This window comes from Diospyros lotus, chromosome 13 (genome assembly GCF_014633365.1).
Source record: "Diospyros lotus cultivar Yz01 chromosome 13, ASM1463336v1, whole genome shotgun sequence".
Taxonomy (NCBI): domain Eukaryota; kingdom Viridiplantae; phylum Streptophyta; class Magnoliopsida; order Ericales; family Ebenaceae; genus Diospyros; species Diospyros lotus.
The window spans coordinates 500,561-515,250 of record NC_068350.1 but is presented as its reverse complement, the minus strand read 5'-3'; the positions used below and the strand labels follow the sequence as shown (position 1 = coordinate 515,250).

Below are 14,690 nucleotides of genomic sequence, written 5' to 3'. Positions count from 1 at the left end.
GGGATCAGTGATTCAAAAAGATGGAGAAATTCACGAGGATGTCACACATAGAATTAAGGCAGGTTGGTTAAAATGGAGAAATGCATCGGGGGTGTTATGTGATGGTAAAATCCCATTAAAATTGAAAGGAAAATTCTATAGGACAGCTATAAGACCAGTTTTGTTGTACGGCTCAGAATGTTGGGCAGTCAAATACCAACATGAACAAAAGACGAGTGTAGCGGAGATGAGGATGTTAAGATGGATGTGCAGCCATACAAGAAAAGATAAAATTAGAAATGAAGTTATTCGTAATAAGATAAGAGTAGTGCCAATAGAGGAGAAGATGAGAGAGACTAGACTAAGATGGTTTGTTCATGTGAGAAGGAGACCAAGAGACGCTCCTGTGAGGAGAGTTGATGAAATAGAACAATTAATAAAAAAAAAGGTAGAGGCAGACTTAAGAAGACTTTGGGGGAGACATTAAAATTTGATATGAAGTGTATGGATCTCAATGAAGATATGACAAAAGATAGAAATACATGGAAGTCTAGAATTCATGTAGCCGACCCCACATAGTGGGATAAAGGCTGGATATGTTGTTGTTGTTGTTGTTTATAAGCTACCTTTGACCAAAATTTAAGCTTAAGCCAAACACCCTCTTAGTCTGAATGTTGACAATTCTTAACCTAAGATCACTTTACTTTTCATGGTAGAATATGATATCTTTGACAAGCAGACGTAGTGTGAACTTACAGGTGATTTTTGTGAAATGGAAATACTTTAACACAGAGTGGACATAGTAGCTTACAGTGCAAGTTTCCAGATTTGGTGGTTCCCTAATCTCCTGTTGAATGTAATCATCTGCAAGTTCAAAAAGCTGTAACGAAGTTTGGCACTTGTGAGGAAAAACCCCAAATGAGCATATATCCTCCCATCTGTGCTTCGACCTGTGTGAATCAGAAGCAAACATAAACTAATTTTGAGAAATACTAACTTTGAGAAATACTTATAGAATGTTTAGCTGTGGAAAATGATTTCTAGTTTTCTATCTCCAATTTTCTATAAAATCTCTAGTTTTCATTTTCTATAAAAAAAATTAGAGAACGCCTTTAAATATTAGACATACAAAACTAATTTCCAATCTAGAAAATTATAAATATATGTTCAAAAGAAGGGAGATGTTTTAAGTTTTTTTTTTTAATTTGTGTTTGATAATAAGACAAATATGATTTGTGGAAGACTATTGGAAAACAATATTTTACAAATCTCCAAATTAACAAGAAAAACTTAAAAAACTCATTTTAATAGTTTTCCATGGTTAGTTCAATTTTGGAAAACCACGTTTTCCATACCTCTATTTTTCATTTGGAAACCTTTTGTATTTCAACAAGTTTTATGGTTTTTCATTTTCTGTGGAGTAATTTTCTAGAAAACTGGTGCAGTTTTCCACAATTGAACAGCCCCTTATTCTCTGTCTCCTTGGAGTCTCTTTTATCCATTTCGCTTGGCTTAAATTCCTTGTTTTCCTTCTCTTGCTTTAGCTAGCTTATAAGTATATATATGTTTATATATTTCCCCATTTTTTGTATCAAGCTTAACTTTCCGATACAAGCGGCCTTCTTAGATTATTTTTTCTACAAAAACATACCTCTAAATTTTCTTCATTATGACATTTATGTGAAGTCTTGTAGCAAATTCTCTTATTTTTATTGTTTTCTTGAACCTCTTCATTCCACTCAAGGCTCTTTTTGATTTGTGACTTTACCCTTTGACTCTCCTAGAATCATTTTTGTTATATTTTAAATAGCAGTCGCTATTTCAATCGACATTTGGTTAGCCTCTCCTTTTACAGTCCAGTCTCTTATGCCACAACTTTTTTTCTCGAAAATAATTTGCCTTTCACCTGTTAAATCCCAGCATCTAATTCTTGCTTCATCTTGTACCATTTTTCTCCATTTTTTGAGTGTCAATTACCATAAATCAGTTTGGAGTGCTTAGACATTGTCATAGTATAACTTTAGAATCCTTACAAAATAAGCAGCCCTCTTCTCTCATAAGCAGTCTATTTCAGTAGTAGATAAAGCCATTTTTATAAGTGATTTAAGTGTTTGTTCCATTAAACTTAGTGTTGGCTGATGACATCATAAGATATGGCAAAATCCAAAATAGCTTTACCTTCATCATTTATTTTGTCAAATCCATAACCTCCATGTACATCTCTATATGCATTCTCTACCCACGTGCCATTTAAGTTACCTCCTATAATGATCTTCTATCCTCTATGTATTTCTTGTACCAACTCCTCTAAATTTTCCCAAAATTGTCTTCATCTTTTCTCCTGACCTAAGTTGTGGTCGATATGTAGGAAAAATATTCATAGTATTTTCTCTTAAAACAACTTTAGTTGCAATAATCACATCTCCTATTCTCTTCACATCCATTACCCCATCCTTTAAAATAATCCCCACTCTATTCCTTTCCCAATCCTTCTCTGAGTACTAAAGTTTGTATCTAGATTCTATCAACATTTTAGCCTTTCTTCAACCCATCTTGTCTCTTGGAGGCACATAACATTAATCTTTCTCCTAATCATCATGTTCACTTCCATATATTTTCATGCCAGAGTCCTGGTATTCCATGATCCAACCTTTAATCTATAATCCTGGACAAACTTCTTTATTCACATCCATCCATGAAATGCGAGGACCCTTACAAATTTAATACTATATCTGGGTGCCAATGTAGCAACCATAACTCATTTTTCACTGCACTCAGAATGCAGCTTGCATCAATAAGAGGGTTACAGCCCAGCAATTTGCTTATTTGTCTAGAGTTCATGCGGTTTGATCCGATAAATTTTATGTTGGTGTCATGACCCTAGGGTATAATGGTCATTAAAGCATGCTGCAATTACTACTTTGTATTTTCTTTTACAACTTGTATTTTTTTCAGTTATATTTCTGTTTTAGAATGGAAAGCTGTAATACTTTCAGTTACAAATTATAACTGAAAGCACTAACTGTAAGAGTAGCTATATAAGCTACTCAAGAGGATATTTTGGAGAATATTGAATAATAACTGGTTGAATGCTTCTCTCTCTTCAATTTTCTCCCTGATTTCTCTCTTGCATCTTTCTGCTCTTCTCTCCCTTTCTCTCTGTTCTCCCTAATCTCCATCCATTCTTCTCATTTCTCCCTCCCTTTCTATTATCTCTTCCCTGATTTCTTCCAAATTCCCTTACAAACCCTAGGTTAAACCTTGGAGCATTTATTTACAGAAAAAAAAAAAAAAACCTTGGTTGGAGCGTGACAGTTGGCTATCAACTATCTAATGCAATGCTCTTCCTTTATTGTGAATGAAACTAAGTGTAAATAGGAATCCATAGGTAGAGTGTTCTCAAGGTTTCCAAGTTAAAAGAAGAAGAAGAAGAACTTTTTGGCTAAGTTTCTTGAGTCTAAGAATTTACTTGGAGCACGGATCAGGTATGAGAATTCTCATTGATACCTTTATTTTCTTGGAAATTATTACGAAGATTTATTTATGGCTATCAAAATGTTTGAAGATGCATTCTATGGATTTGTAGTATACCTCTTAGTTTGACTATGATTTAGACCCTTCCCTAATGAGGGTTGGCATAGAGGTAAGTTCTCTTTTGGCCATCAACCATACAAATAAATGTGGTTTGGACCAGGGCCATGGCAAAGACGGCCCTACTAAGAAAGACTTGAGCTTACATGCATTAAACACAGATTGCATGGTGTTTAAGGCATTTGATTGTGCCCTCTCTTTATCTATTCCAAAATGATAAATTCATAATATATGACTTGTACCAAATGCTTAAGTATGCCCAGGTTGGAATATCATTTACACCTTTGTTATGACTTGTTGAACAGAACAAAAATATTTATGTACTAGATCCAATCTGTCACAGGACATAAAGCAAACTGAATTTTGCTGCTGATTTTGTTGCTACTTATTGTATTGCTTGTCTTTTACTGCTTTTAATTATATTTCCTTTTCCAGCTAGATATTTTGTTAGCTAGTATCGCCAGGTGTAAAGGTGACTAGAATAGGACCACATATAGGAGAGGTGATTTGTTGTGACAGCACCCATAGAACAAACTATATATGCTCTTGAATCCTACTATAGGAGACCATCGAGAATCAATCAAGAAATCTGATCTCTTCTTCTCTCAAACTTTTCTCTCTTCAATCTTTCTCTCTTTCTCCCTTCTTCATTCTCCCCTGTTCTTCTTCACTGTTCTCCAGCACACCCTTCTAATTCACACTGAATTAGAAGAGTTGCTATTGTCACATCATAGCAGTGACATTTGGTATCAGAGCTTTGATTTCGGCAAGAAGCTTGTTAGCGACGTGAGAGATGGCCTAGGGGACTCACATGAAGAATATGGAGTCACAACTCTAGCAAGTTAATTCGGCCATGGGGGAGTTTCGGAACCGGGTGGACCGATTGGAACGGGGCATCGAGAAGAACTATGATGCGATAAGCGGACTAGAGCGGAGGCTAGAGGGCTGACTAATTCAGATGAGGGAAGAGATGGGAAACCAACTTCAACAGTTCATGTTGATATTTACCCAACAAAATCAAGTAAGAATGGCCCTTGACTTTTCCCCTAGAACTAGAGTAGAGCTGCTTTTACATAATGAGAGGGTGAACCGGGGAAATGGGACATCTGAAATTGAAGTAGAACAGGAGGATGAGGTTGAAACTATGATAGGAAGAGGTCATGAGGATCGAGTTAACCCACCTTAACCGGGGTTCCTCATGCCTTGTATAGAAATACCCGTGTTTGAGGGAACTAATCCTAGATGGTGGGTTAGGAAGTGTGAACGATTGTTTGAATGGTACAATGTGCCTCAGGAGAGAACGGTAGCTTTCTGTTGTTGCCTACTTTGATGACAAGGTGGATGCATGGTTCTAAGGATGGACCCAAACAAGGGAGAATTATACTTGGGGGGAATTCCCCGAAAAGCTATGTGAGAGATTCGGAGAAAGAAGCATGTCAGATACCATAGAAAAATTCAACAAGTTAAGGCAAGTTGGGGACGTTGGGTTATACTTTAGGAGGATCGAAGAGTTAAGGTCATTAATGAGTAATCATGATTCATGACCCTCACTTGTCTGAAACATATTTTGTTTCTAGCTTCATTAGCGGCCTTAGTGAGGATTTGAGGCCTATGGTGAAGATGATAAGACCGCGAACAGTGAAATAAGCAACCGAGACTGCCAAATTGCAGGAGTTGGTAGTTGAGGCCTTGATGAAAAAACAGAAGTAGCAGCAAAAGGCTGTATCCATGGGGAATTGGAAGCAAAGGGGAAACAACAAGGGGTTCAATAGAGATTCGATCAAGGGAAATGCAGGGGGAAGAAATTTTGGAGGTCCATATTCTGGAGGGAGGGCTACTGAACCAAAGAGGCAACCTAGTGTGTGTTACAAGTGCGGGGATAAATACTATCTTGGGCACCAATGCAAATGCTAGTTGTTACTGTTAGAAGGAGATAAAGAGCAAGAACTAGAGGAGGAAGAAGGAGAAGAGGTGGAAGGTTTTGGAGAAACTGGAGGAGGATAATGGAGAGATATCTCTCCATGCACTCAAAGGAATCACCAATAACAAGAGAATCAAGGTGAAGGAGAGCAACTTGTTAATCTTTATTGATAGTGGAAGCACCCACAACTTCCGAGATGAGAGCATCGCCAAGAGACTCAAATGTCCACTCACAGGCACACCGCCTCTAAGTGTGATTGTTGCTAATGGGAACCAAGTATTGAGTTACTCAACTTGCCTTGGATTCATGTGGGAAATGCAAGAGGAGAAGTTTGAGGCAAGTCTCAAGCTGCTTCAACTAGGGGAGTGTGATGTTTTGGGGGTGGATTGGATGAAGGGGGTGAGTCCCATAAGTTTCGACTTCAACCGAATGGAAGTGTCATTTGAAAAGGGGTGTAGAAGAATGACTCTTACAGGTGAGAAGGAGACTGCTACCTGCAAAATGATTACAAGTAAGAGGCTGCAGAGAGTCCTCATGAGTAAGTGGAGTAGAGGAGAAGCACAACGGAGGAGAATATGGGGAGCTACAATTAACTGTGAGCCACCAACAAGGTGGCCCTAACTAGAACTAGGTGGAGTACTTGGGGCACTTAATCTCAGAGAGGGGGTCAATACTGATCTAAGGAAGGTGGAGGCTATGCTGAATTGGCCCAAGCCCACTATAATAAGGGCCCTTAGGGGTTTTCTTGGGCTCACAGGGTACTATCGTAGATTTGTTAGGGGTTATGGAGTTATTAGCAAACCCCTCACAAATTTATTGAAGAAGGGGAACTTCCATTGGGGACAAGAGGTGGAAGTGGCTTTTGAAAAGTTAAAAGTGGCAATGAGTAGGGTACCAATGTTGGGGCGGCCTGACTTCAACAAGCCTTTTGTGTTTGAAATAGATGCATGTGAAGTGGGTGTTGGGGTCGTCTTGATGCAAGATGGCAAGCCCTCAGTCCAAGGCACTTAGGCCTAAGTATATACGAGAAGGAAATTTTGGTTGTCCTCATGGCCGTGGAGAAGTGGCGACATTACTTGAGATGGGGAGGTTTGTAATCAAAACTGACCATGAGTCTATAGTTTTTACTACAGCAAAAGCTGCAAACTCAATTGTAAAAGAAGAAAATGGCCAAGTTAATGGGGTTAGATTACTCCATACAATATAAGAAGGGCAAGGAAAACTTGGTAGCGAATGCCCTATTGAGATGCCAAGAAGAAGGGAGTGCAGCTATGGTGATTGTGATAATTCCAGAGTGGTGCAAGGAAGTGGTGGACAACTATGAGAGAGATGAACACATAAAAAGCATGCTGGAGAAACTGGCTTTGGGAAATAAGGAAGCAGAGGGGTACACTTTGATAGATGGTCTGTTGAGATATAAAGGCAGGATAGTAGTGGGCAACAGTGATGAACTCAAGAGGAAAATTTTGCAATCCTTGCAAGTCCCCTTTAGAGGGCATTCGGGCTTCCAAAATACTTATTTGAGGGTGAGATAGCTGTTCGATTGGCCTGGGGGTCAGGGTGACAGTGAAGGAATTTGTTTTGGCATGTGATACGTGCAAGAGATGCAAACGTGAAAATGTAGTCTATCCGGGGCCTGCTACAGCCCCTACCAATTTCGGAATAGTCATGGACAAGTGTCCATGGACTTCATTGAAGGTCAGGAAAAATCTGAAGGGAAGGATTGTGTAATGGTGGTGGTCGGAAGACTTACTAAGTGTGCACATTTTGTAGGATTAGCCCACCCCTACACAGCCCAAGAAGTGGCAAGGGCATTCATGGATCGGGTGGTAGCTCTACATGGGATTCCTAAGTACATTATATCTGACCAAGATAAGGTGTTTACGAGCCACTTTTGGAGGGAGTTGATAAAGAACATGGGCATTGAACTCAACCTATCAACAGCCTGTCAGATCACCGATTTGATCGAGGGATTTTAGGCGGAAGGAGAGAATTGAGGAATGAGAAGAAACGAGGGAAAGAGAGAGAGAAAGAGGGGGGGGGGGGAATTGAAAGAATCAGCAATTCAAATTTTCATTAGATGATCTTCCCATAAGTCGAAACTCTATTTTTAAAGAGTTCCTCAGCTAAAAGATTAGGCGCCAATTTCTGTTACAGCAATGCACATGCGTGCACCTAACTACCGTCTTTTTTCCTATCTTACCCTTACAATCTCTTCTTTATTACAATCTGGTAACCTAAGTACATGACACAACCTACCATCCCTAATCTAATGGGAAAACAAAAAGGGTAAATCAAAGCCTATAAACCTACCTTCGATGAATGTGTTTGTTGCAACCCAAGAGTTGGCATAGGTGGCTGGCTTTGGCACAATGGTGGTATAACTCCAACCACCATGCCTCTATAAAAATGTCACCATTCGAGTCTATATTTGGGTATGAACCCCCTATCCTACCAGCCATTGAAGGGCATACCACGACCATAGCAATTGAGGAGTATTTGCAGTAGAGGAGGGGGGTGTTGCAGCAACTGAAGCAGGAGTTAGCATCAGCTCAAAATCGGATGAAACAATATGCAGATAGGAGGAGGAGTGACCGGGAGTTCGAAGTTGGGGAAAATGTTTACCTAAGGCTTAGGTATCCTCATCTAAAGTCCGTCTCCCAAGGGCAAGTATCTAAGCTCAGCTCTAAATACTTTGGTTCATTCCCCATAATAGCTAGGGTAGGCAAAGTGGCCTACCGCTTGCAGCTACCTGAGGGATCCAAAATCCACCCAGTCTTTCATGTTTCTTTATTGAAGAAGACAATTGGCAATGAGCGGGTTAATCCGGAGCTACCCACACTTTCTAAGGAGAAGGAAGCCACAAAGGAGCCGGATGCCATAATGGAAAGAAGAGTAGTCTACCACTAAGGAGCCCCTCTCATTCAAGTGTTAAGTCATGGCAAGGAGGATCTTCGGAGGAGGACACCTGGGAATACCTTCCCTAATTGCTACAACATATTCTTCCCTGGTGGTCGGGGCCTTTGGCAAGGGGACCCTCTATCTCCTTATCTCTTCGTCCTTGTGATGCAGATCCTACATGGCATTGTTAGCTATCAAATAAGGTCTCCAGATTTTCAGCTTCACTGGAAATGTGAGCAAACTCGGCTAGTGATGCTCATGTTTGCAGATGATCTCCTTTTGTTCTCCCATGGTGATCCTGCTTCGGTGGTATCTTGAAATCTTGCTTGGAGAGATTCTCTACTTTGTCTGGCCTCAAGGCCAATGCCTTAAAAAGCAGTTGCTTCGTCTCTTGTAGAGATGAGTCCTTAAGGGAGAATATTTTGACTGTTGCGAGTTTCCAGAGAGGTGTGATGCCTATGCGATACTTGGGGATGCCTCTTCTTTCCACCAAGTTATCTTATGGGGATTGCCGGCCTATCATTGATAAGGTTAAGAATAAGATTTGCTCTTGGCGGAGTAGGTTGCTCTCCTTTGAGGGCCACCTTCAATTAGCTTAGTCTGTTCTTTTCACTGTCTATGTGTACTGGGCCTCTATGTTTATTTTGTTGAAACGGGTGATCCATGCGATTGAGCAATCAATTCTTAATTTGTTATGGAGTGGTGATGACGCTGACCCCCATAGAGCTAAAGTGGCTTGGCGGGAGATCTATTGCCCCAAGGAGCAAGGAGGTCTAGGTCTCAAGCCTCTCTATGTCTGGAATCAAGCCCTTGTTGTCAAGATTATTTGGCGCTTGCTCTCAGGCAATGGGGAGTCATTCTGGGTGAAGTGGGTGCATACCTATCGAGTTAAAGGGGCATGCTTCTAGCTCCTTAAAGTGCCATATGCTTGTCCATGGCACTGGAGGAAGCTGCTCTCCCTCAGGGGAGTTGTGTGATCTAGAGTGGGTGGAAAATTGGTGATGGTCGTAGTGTGTTCCTTTGGCATGATCAATGGCACCCTTTGGGTGTACTTATTGATCGTTTCTCTCGCCAATTGCCTCGGCAATTAGGCATCCATACCTTGGCCAAGATCTCTGATTTCATTGAGAATGGCTCTTGGAATTGGCTTGACCTTTTCCCCTATCCGACTTATGATATTTTTAGGAATCACCTTTCTAGTCTCCCCCGCATTCAACACCGGGATGAGAATTTTTGGCTCCCAGCTGTGAACGATGTTTTTTCGGTTAGGGCTGCTCTTAAGGACTTCCAGGAACAGCGCCCCCGAGTCCATTAGCATAGGCTCATGTGGTCTTCGGAGTGTATTCCAGCCCATTCTTTTATTCTGTGGTTAGCAATTCGGGAGCATTTTTCTACACTTGACCATATTAACTATTTTTTGTCTTTTCCGAATAGATGTTTCCTTTCCAGGATGAATGCGGAGAGACATAGTCACCTTTTCTTCGAGTGCCTTTATTCTAGAGAGGTGATGACATTCTTCCACAGATCAAAGAAATTCAATTGGCCTTGGCGTTGATGGGATTCTGGAGTGCTTTGGGCTGCTGCGAGATGGAGTGGCAAGGGTCCGTGGCAGGTGGCAAACAAACTGGTGCTTCATGTTTTGGTGTATTTCATTTGTAGAGAGCGCAATAACAGGTGCTTCCATGATCAGGAGAGATCTGCCTCTCAGTTGACTTATCAAATTCAGTGCGCTATGTGGGCCCGTTTGACAACCCTTCGACTTAGACCGTCTATTTAGAGTTATGTTATTTGTCATATTTGGTGTCTTCCGAGGGACCAGGTTCTCCCTCCCCATTGAGTTGATGCTTGCTTGTTGCTGAAGGCTGGTTTTTGTGTTCTTGTTCAGCACCAGTCCTTTCAGTGCCTTGTGTTCGATGTTGCCTCTCCAGTTGGGGCTCGCTTCGTTTGCAGTTTTCTTGCTCATGATTAGTACAACAAGCTTGTTCTTCCGAGATGGGTTGTTGCTTTTGATCACTTCCAGGCTTCTTTTTTTTTCTACACATATTGTCTTTTATTTTGCTTCTTCCTATGTTTTTCTTATTTTTAGCTTTTTTTTTTCTTCTTTTGGCCCAGTGGGTGATCGTTGTTTTGTTCTTACCCCTGGTTTTTGGTCGGTCCGAGTTATGCCTTGACCTTGGCTTGTAGCTGTTTCAGCTTTGGTTTGTGTTTTATGAATCTCTCACTTACAGGAAAAAAAAAAAAAATTGCTACAACAGTTTCCAAGGGCAACCAGCCTCTTGAATATTTCTTGAGGACAAGAAATTGCTGAAGGGAGGGGTATTATCACAAGACATAAAGGAAACTGAATTTTGCTGATGATTTTGTTGCTATTTATTGTATTACTAAAGTCTTTTACTACTTTTAATTGTATTTTCCTTTTCTAGGTGGGTAGTTTATTAGCTAGTACCGCTAGGTGTAAAAGTGACAAGAATAGGACAAAATAGTTGGCTATAGGAGAGGTGATCTGCTGTGGCAGCACCCATAGAATAAACTATACATGCTCTTGAATCCTACTGTAAGAGACCATCGAGAATCAATCAAGAAATCTGATATTTTCTTCTCTCAAACTTTTCCCTCTTCAATCTCTCTCTTTCTCCCTCTTTCATTCTCCCTCCATTCTTCTTCACTGTTCTCCAGTACACTCTTCTAATTCACACTAAATTAGAAAAGTTGCTATTGTCACAGTACAGCAATGACACAATCCAATCGTGCCACGATTACTTAACTAAGCCATCTAATTGACTCGTTATTCTACAATTGTAGATCGATAGGAATAGAACCCAATGGTATATTTCCTTAAAAAAGTGGTGTTAGGATCTTTTTTTTTTTTTTTATCAGTAAATAAATGTATGCATTGATCAAAATGGACTATACAAATACATTGGACTTACCCAGGAGAAACAAATTGTAATACCCCGAGAGCTCAGAGAAGTTAGTATATATCGAGGATAGTGTAAGAAAGGAAACAACACCAGTTGGATACCTTTTGGGCTGAATGTTGGCAAAGAACTCCCAAGTTAAGCGTGCTTAACCTGGGGTAATCCAGGGATGGGTGACCCCCCTGGGAAGTTCTTGTAGGCCCATCAGAGTAAGTTGTTCCGGTCCTTCCTATCGCTCGAATGGAACGTTACAAGTGATATCAGAGCCGACTCCCGAGCCTCTGAGCGCGGTGGTGGGGCAAACCTCAGCGAGGAGGCTGAGTTTCGAGGGGGGTGTGAGGCCCCTATGGGGGGTGTGTGTAGGCACCTTAGGCGAATCCCACATCGACCATGCAAGGGGGGAGAGATCTGGGACCGATTGTAAGGTCGCATGACGGGGACGTCATGTGCTTAAGGGGGGGAGAATGTAATACCCGAGAGCCCAGAGAAGTTAGTATATATCGAGGATAGTGTAAGAAAGAAAACAACACCAGCTGGATACCTTTTGGGCTGAATGTTGGCAAAGAACTCCCAAGTTAAGCGTGCTTAACCTGGGGTAATCCAGGGATGGGTGACCCCCCTGGGAAGTTCGTGTAGGCCCATCAGGGTAAGTTGTTCCGGTCCTTCCTATCGCTCGAATGGGACGTTACACAAATGAAAGGACCAAGGCTAATGACCCATAGCGAGGGATTCAAAATGAGTTCAAACATAAGAATACAACGAAAAAATAGTCCTATATACTTGTATTTTAACCCTACAAACGATGTTGTCCATAGATGGTCTTTGGCCTTCAAAAATGTGGTGATTGCGGGTTGTCCATAAGTAGTAGACTGTGCTGGCAAGAGCTATTCTCTTGGCCTTGGGCTGCCAAGAAGATCCTCGACCCTCTTTTTTTATCCAGTTCAAAGCGCTGACAATAGATGACATAGATCGACGGATGCCAATCCAAGCTTTAATCTGCCCCCAAATACCCGAACTCACTAAACATTGGAAGAATAGATGCTGGTGGGATTCATCGCATGAACCACAAAGCCTGCAACCTCTCTAAATGTCCAGAAAATGCAGGCTGTCTTTCGTAAGCAGTCCAGAATTAGTACTGAGCCATAAGATAAATGCTTGTTTAGGGGGCACTGCTGAATTCTGGACATCCCCAACCCAAATTTTACTGGATCCTTTGGACAAAAGTGATTATAAATAGATGACATTTTAATAGTGTCTCCTGGATTTCAACTCTCAAATAACTGGGTAACTGCTGCCACCGACCCCTCCGAGCGGCACAAAGAATCTATGATTGCAAATATTTTTTACATTAGAGGAAAATCATCCTTTTTGCATGATCTCTCCCAAATCGTAGAATGCCCAAGGTAAACATGGTTTACCCATATGAATTGTTATGATCTTTTATTTATATTTATAATGCATGTTTATTTGTTGAAGATTTCTGTTTTTCCTAGAATTATTTGTTGAACTTTTGGGGTTGAATAATTTCATCTGGTGTCTATTGATTAACAGTTGATTGTTCTTTTTGGAACTTGAATGAATGATACCTTTATGTACTTTCTGTTATGGATATCATCTTGTATGGGCAAGGGTTGTTTCAGCAGAGATTGTTCGATTTGGTGTATTACAATTTATTTTTTCAGAAGTTAAAATTTGTAATTGCTAGACGACCATTACTCAAATGTTTGAAATTCCCTTACTTTGTGAAATAAGAAAAAAAAAAAAAAAGGAAAAAGAGTAACTACTAAAAGTATAGGACTCTTATAGTCAAGAAAGATATTAAGTGTAGTGCGTCATGTTTTGGCTTGGTATGAACATATATATATATATATACAATTCATATTTCAATTACTAGACACTCCCTACTATAAGTTTTAAAATTATGCAAAAAAATTTAGCTATCAGCACCCAGAAAGAGATAAACTAAACAAAAATTGAGGAAATAAAAAATTCTACTTCAACATTTTGGACACTAACTTCAAATCTTTGAAGGCCACAATATATTATAAAAATAGAACAATTATTCTCAAACAATAAAGAAATTTGAAATAATCCTAAACTAACTACATAACAATTAACACCAGAATAACTGCCTCAAAATGGAAAAGACCATTAAAAATTGTAATATTACATAATCAAGATTTTTAAGATTAAGGAAGAAGGCCATAACTACTGGCTTCATGCCACCAAGAAGACAAATTCAGTGAAATCATACAATTATTAGAAAACTATTTTATTATTAAAAAATGATCAATTATAGATAAAATTTAAGTGAGTCACTGATTGAAGATAAAAAGGGAACAATAAAATAGTGATTGTTAATCTTGCAAGCTTTTTTCTCTTTTTTTCCCCAAACAATAAAATATATTTATGCATATGTCAATTCTTCTTCTTCAATTAAGCAAAGGTTGTCTATTCATATCCCTACGCCATTCTTGCCAATGTTCTTCAGAAAACATTTGATTCTCAGTCTTTTTTGTTTTTTGGCACTCAGTCATATAAGCTGATGCAATGGGATAAAATAAGTTCCTCACTGTACAAATGATAAATTGGTCTATGTTCTAAAGAATCATATGTCAAGTGCAGATAAATTAAACAATCAAAATGGGGCATTAGAGGTAAAAGTAAACTTGTAAAAGGCATAGGTAAGTTTCATGATAAGAACTCACCCAAGGGCTATGTTAGCATCACAATAGCTTCGCAATGATGGGGGGACCCGAAAATCAATTCGCTGATATCTGATAAAGAAAATTTCATGAGTGAGCATCAAAGTAAGTAACCCTTGATTTAATTAACTCATAGTGGATTTGATCCCCAAAAAAGAAAAAAAGAACTAGTCGTGGATGAATTACTACTACAACCATAAAAGAAAAGTTGAACATATAAAAAAAGAATCCATGCATTATATAAAATCAATTATAGCATAGCACCTTTTTCTTTTTTTTGTCTAAAAAAAATTCCTAGATATGATAAGAACAAAGATTGGGACCTCAATGGTTTGAGCCATAACTAGATCCTAGGCCTCCAGGCTGACAAGGTGCAAGTGAATCTATAACCCTAGACAAACTAGTGCATCAGACAAGAATTTAATTTGTGAACATATGTAATGGAAAATCCTATAGAGGTAAATCTTAAGCCATTTGGCTAAGCACCTCGGTGATAAGTCAGTTTCTTTTCGCATGCATATTTTCTTATTAAAATAACCTTTAACAAAGGCATGCAAGTAGACAGCATCACAGGAAGGGAAATTTAATCAAATTGGTTCTCATCTTTTTGCGCTTTTATGGTTCTTTGAAGAAATAAATGTTGGCACAAAGTGACATGGGTATCAAGAAAGGTGT

General features: G+C 39.6%; 1 protein-coding gene across 1 annotated transcript in view; it reads right to left on the bottom strand.

Moving 5' to 3' along the window:
- The window catches only part of LOC127789077 (uncharacterized), a 39,519-nt gene that overhangs the window by 7,651 nt on the left and 17,178 nt on the right, over positions 1-14,690 (bottom strand). Inside the window, exons 10-11 of the mRNA XM_052317842.1 lie at positions 14,019-14,087; positions 791-929 (exon numbers count right to left, since the gene is read on the bottom strand). Coding sequence (XP_052173802.1) covers positions 791-929; positions 14,019-14,087 — 208 coding nt within the window. The remainder of the gene's footprint in view (positions 1-790; positions 930-14,018; positions 14,088-14,690) is intronic.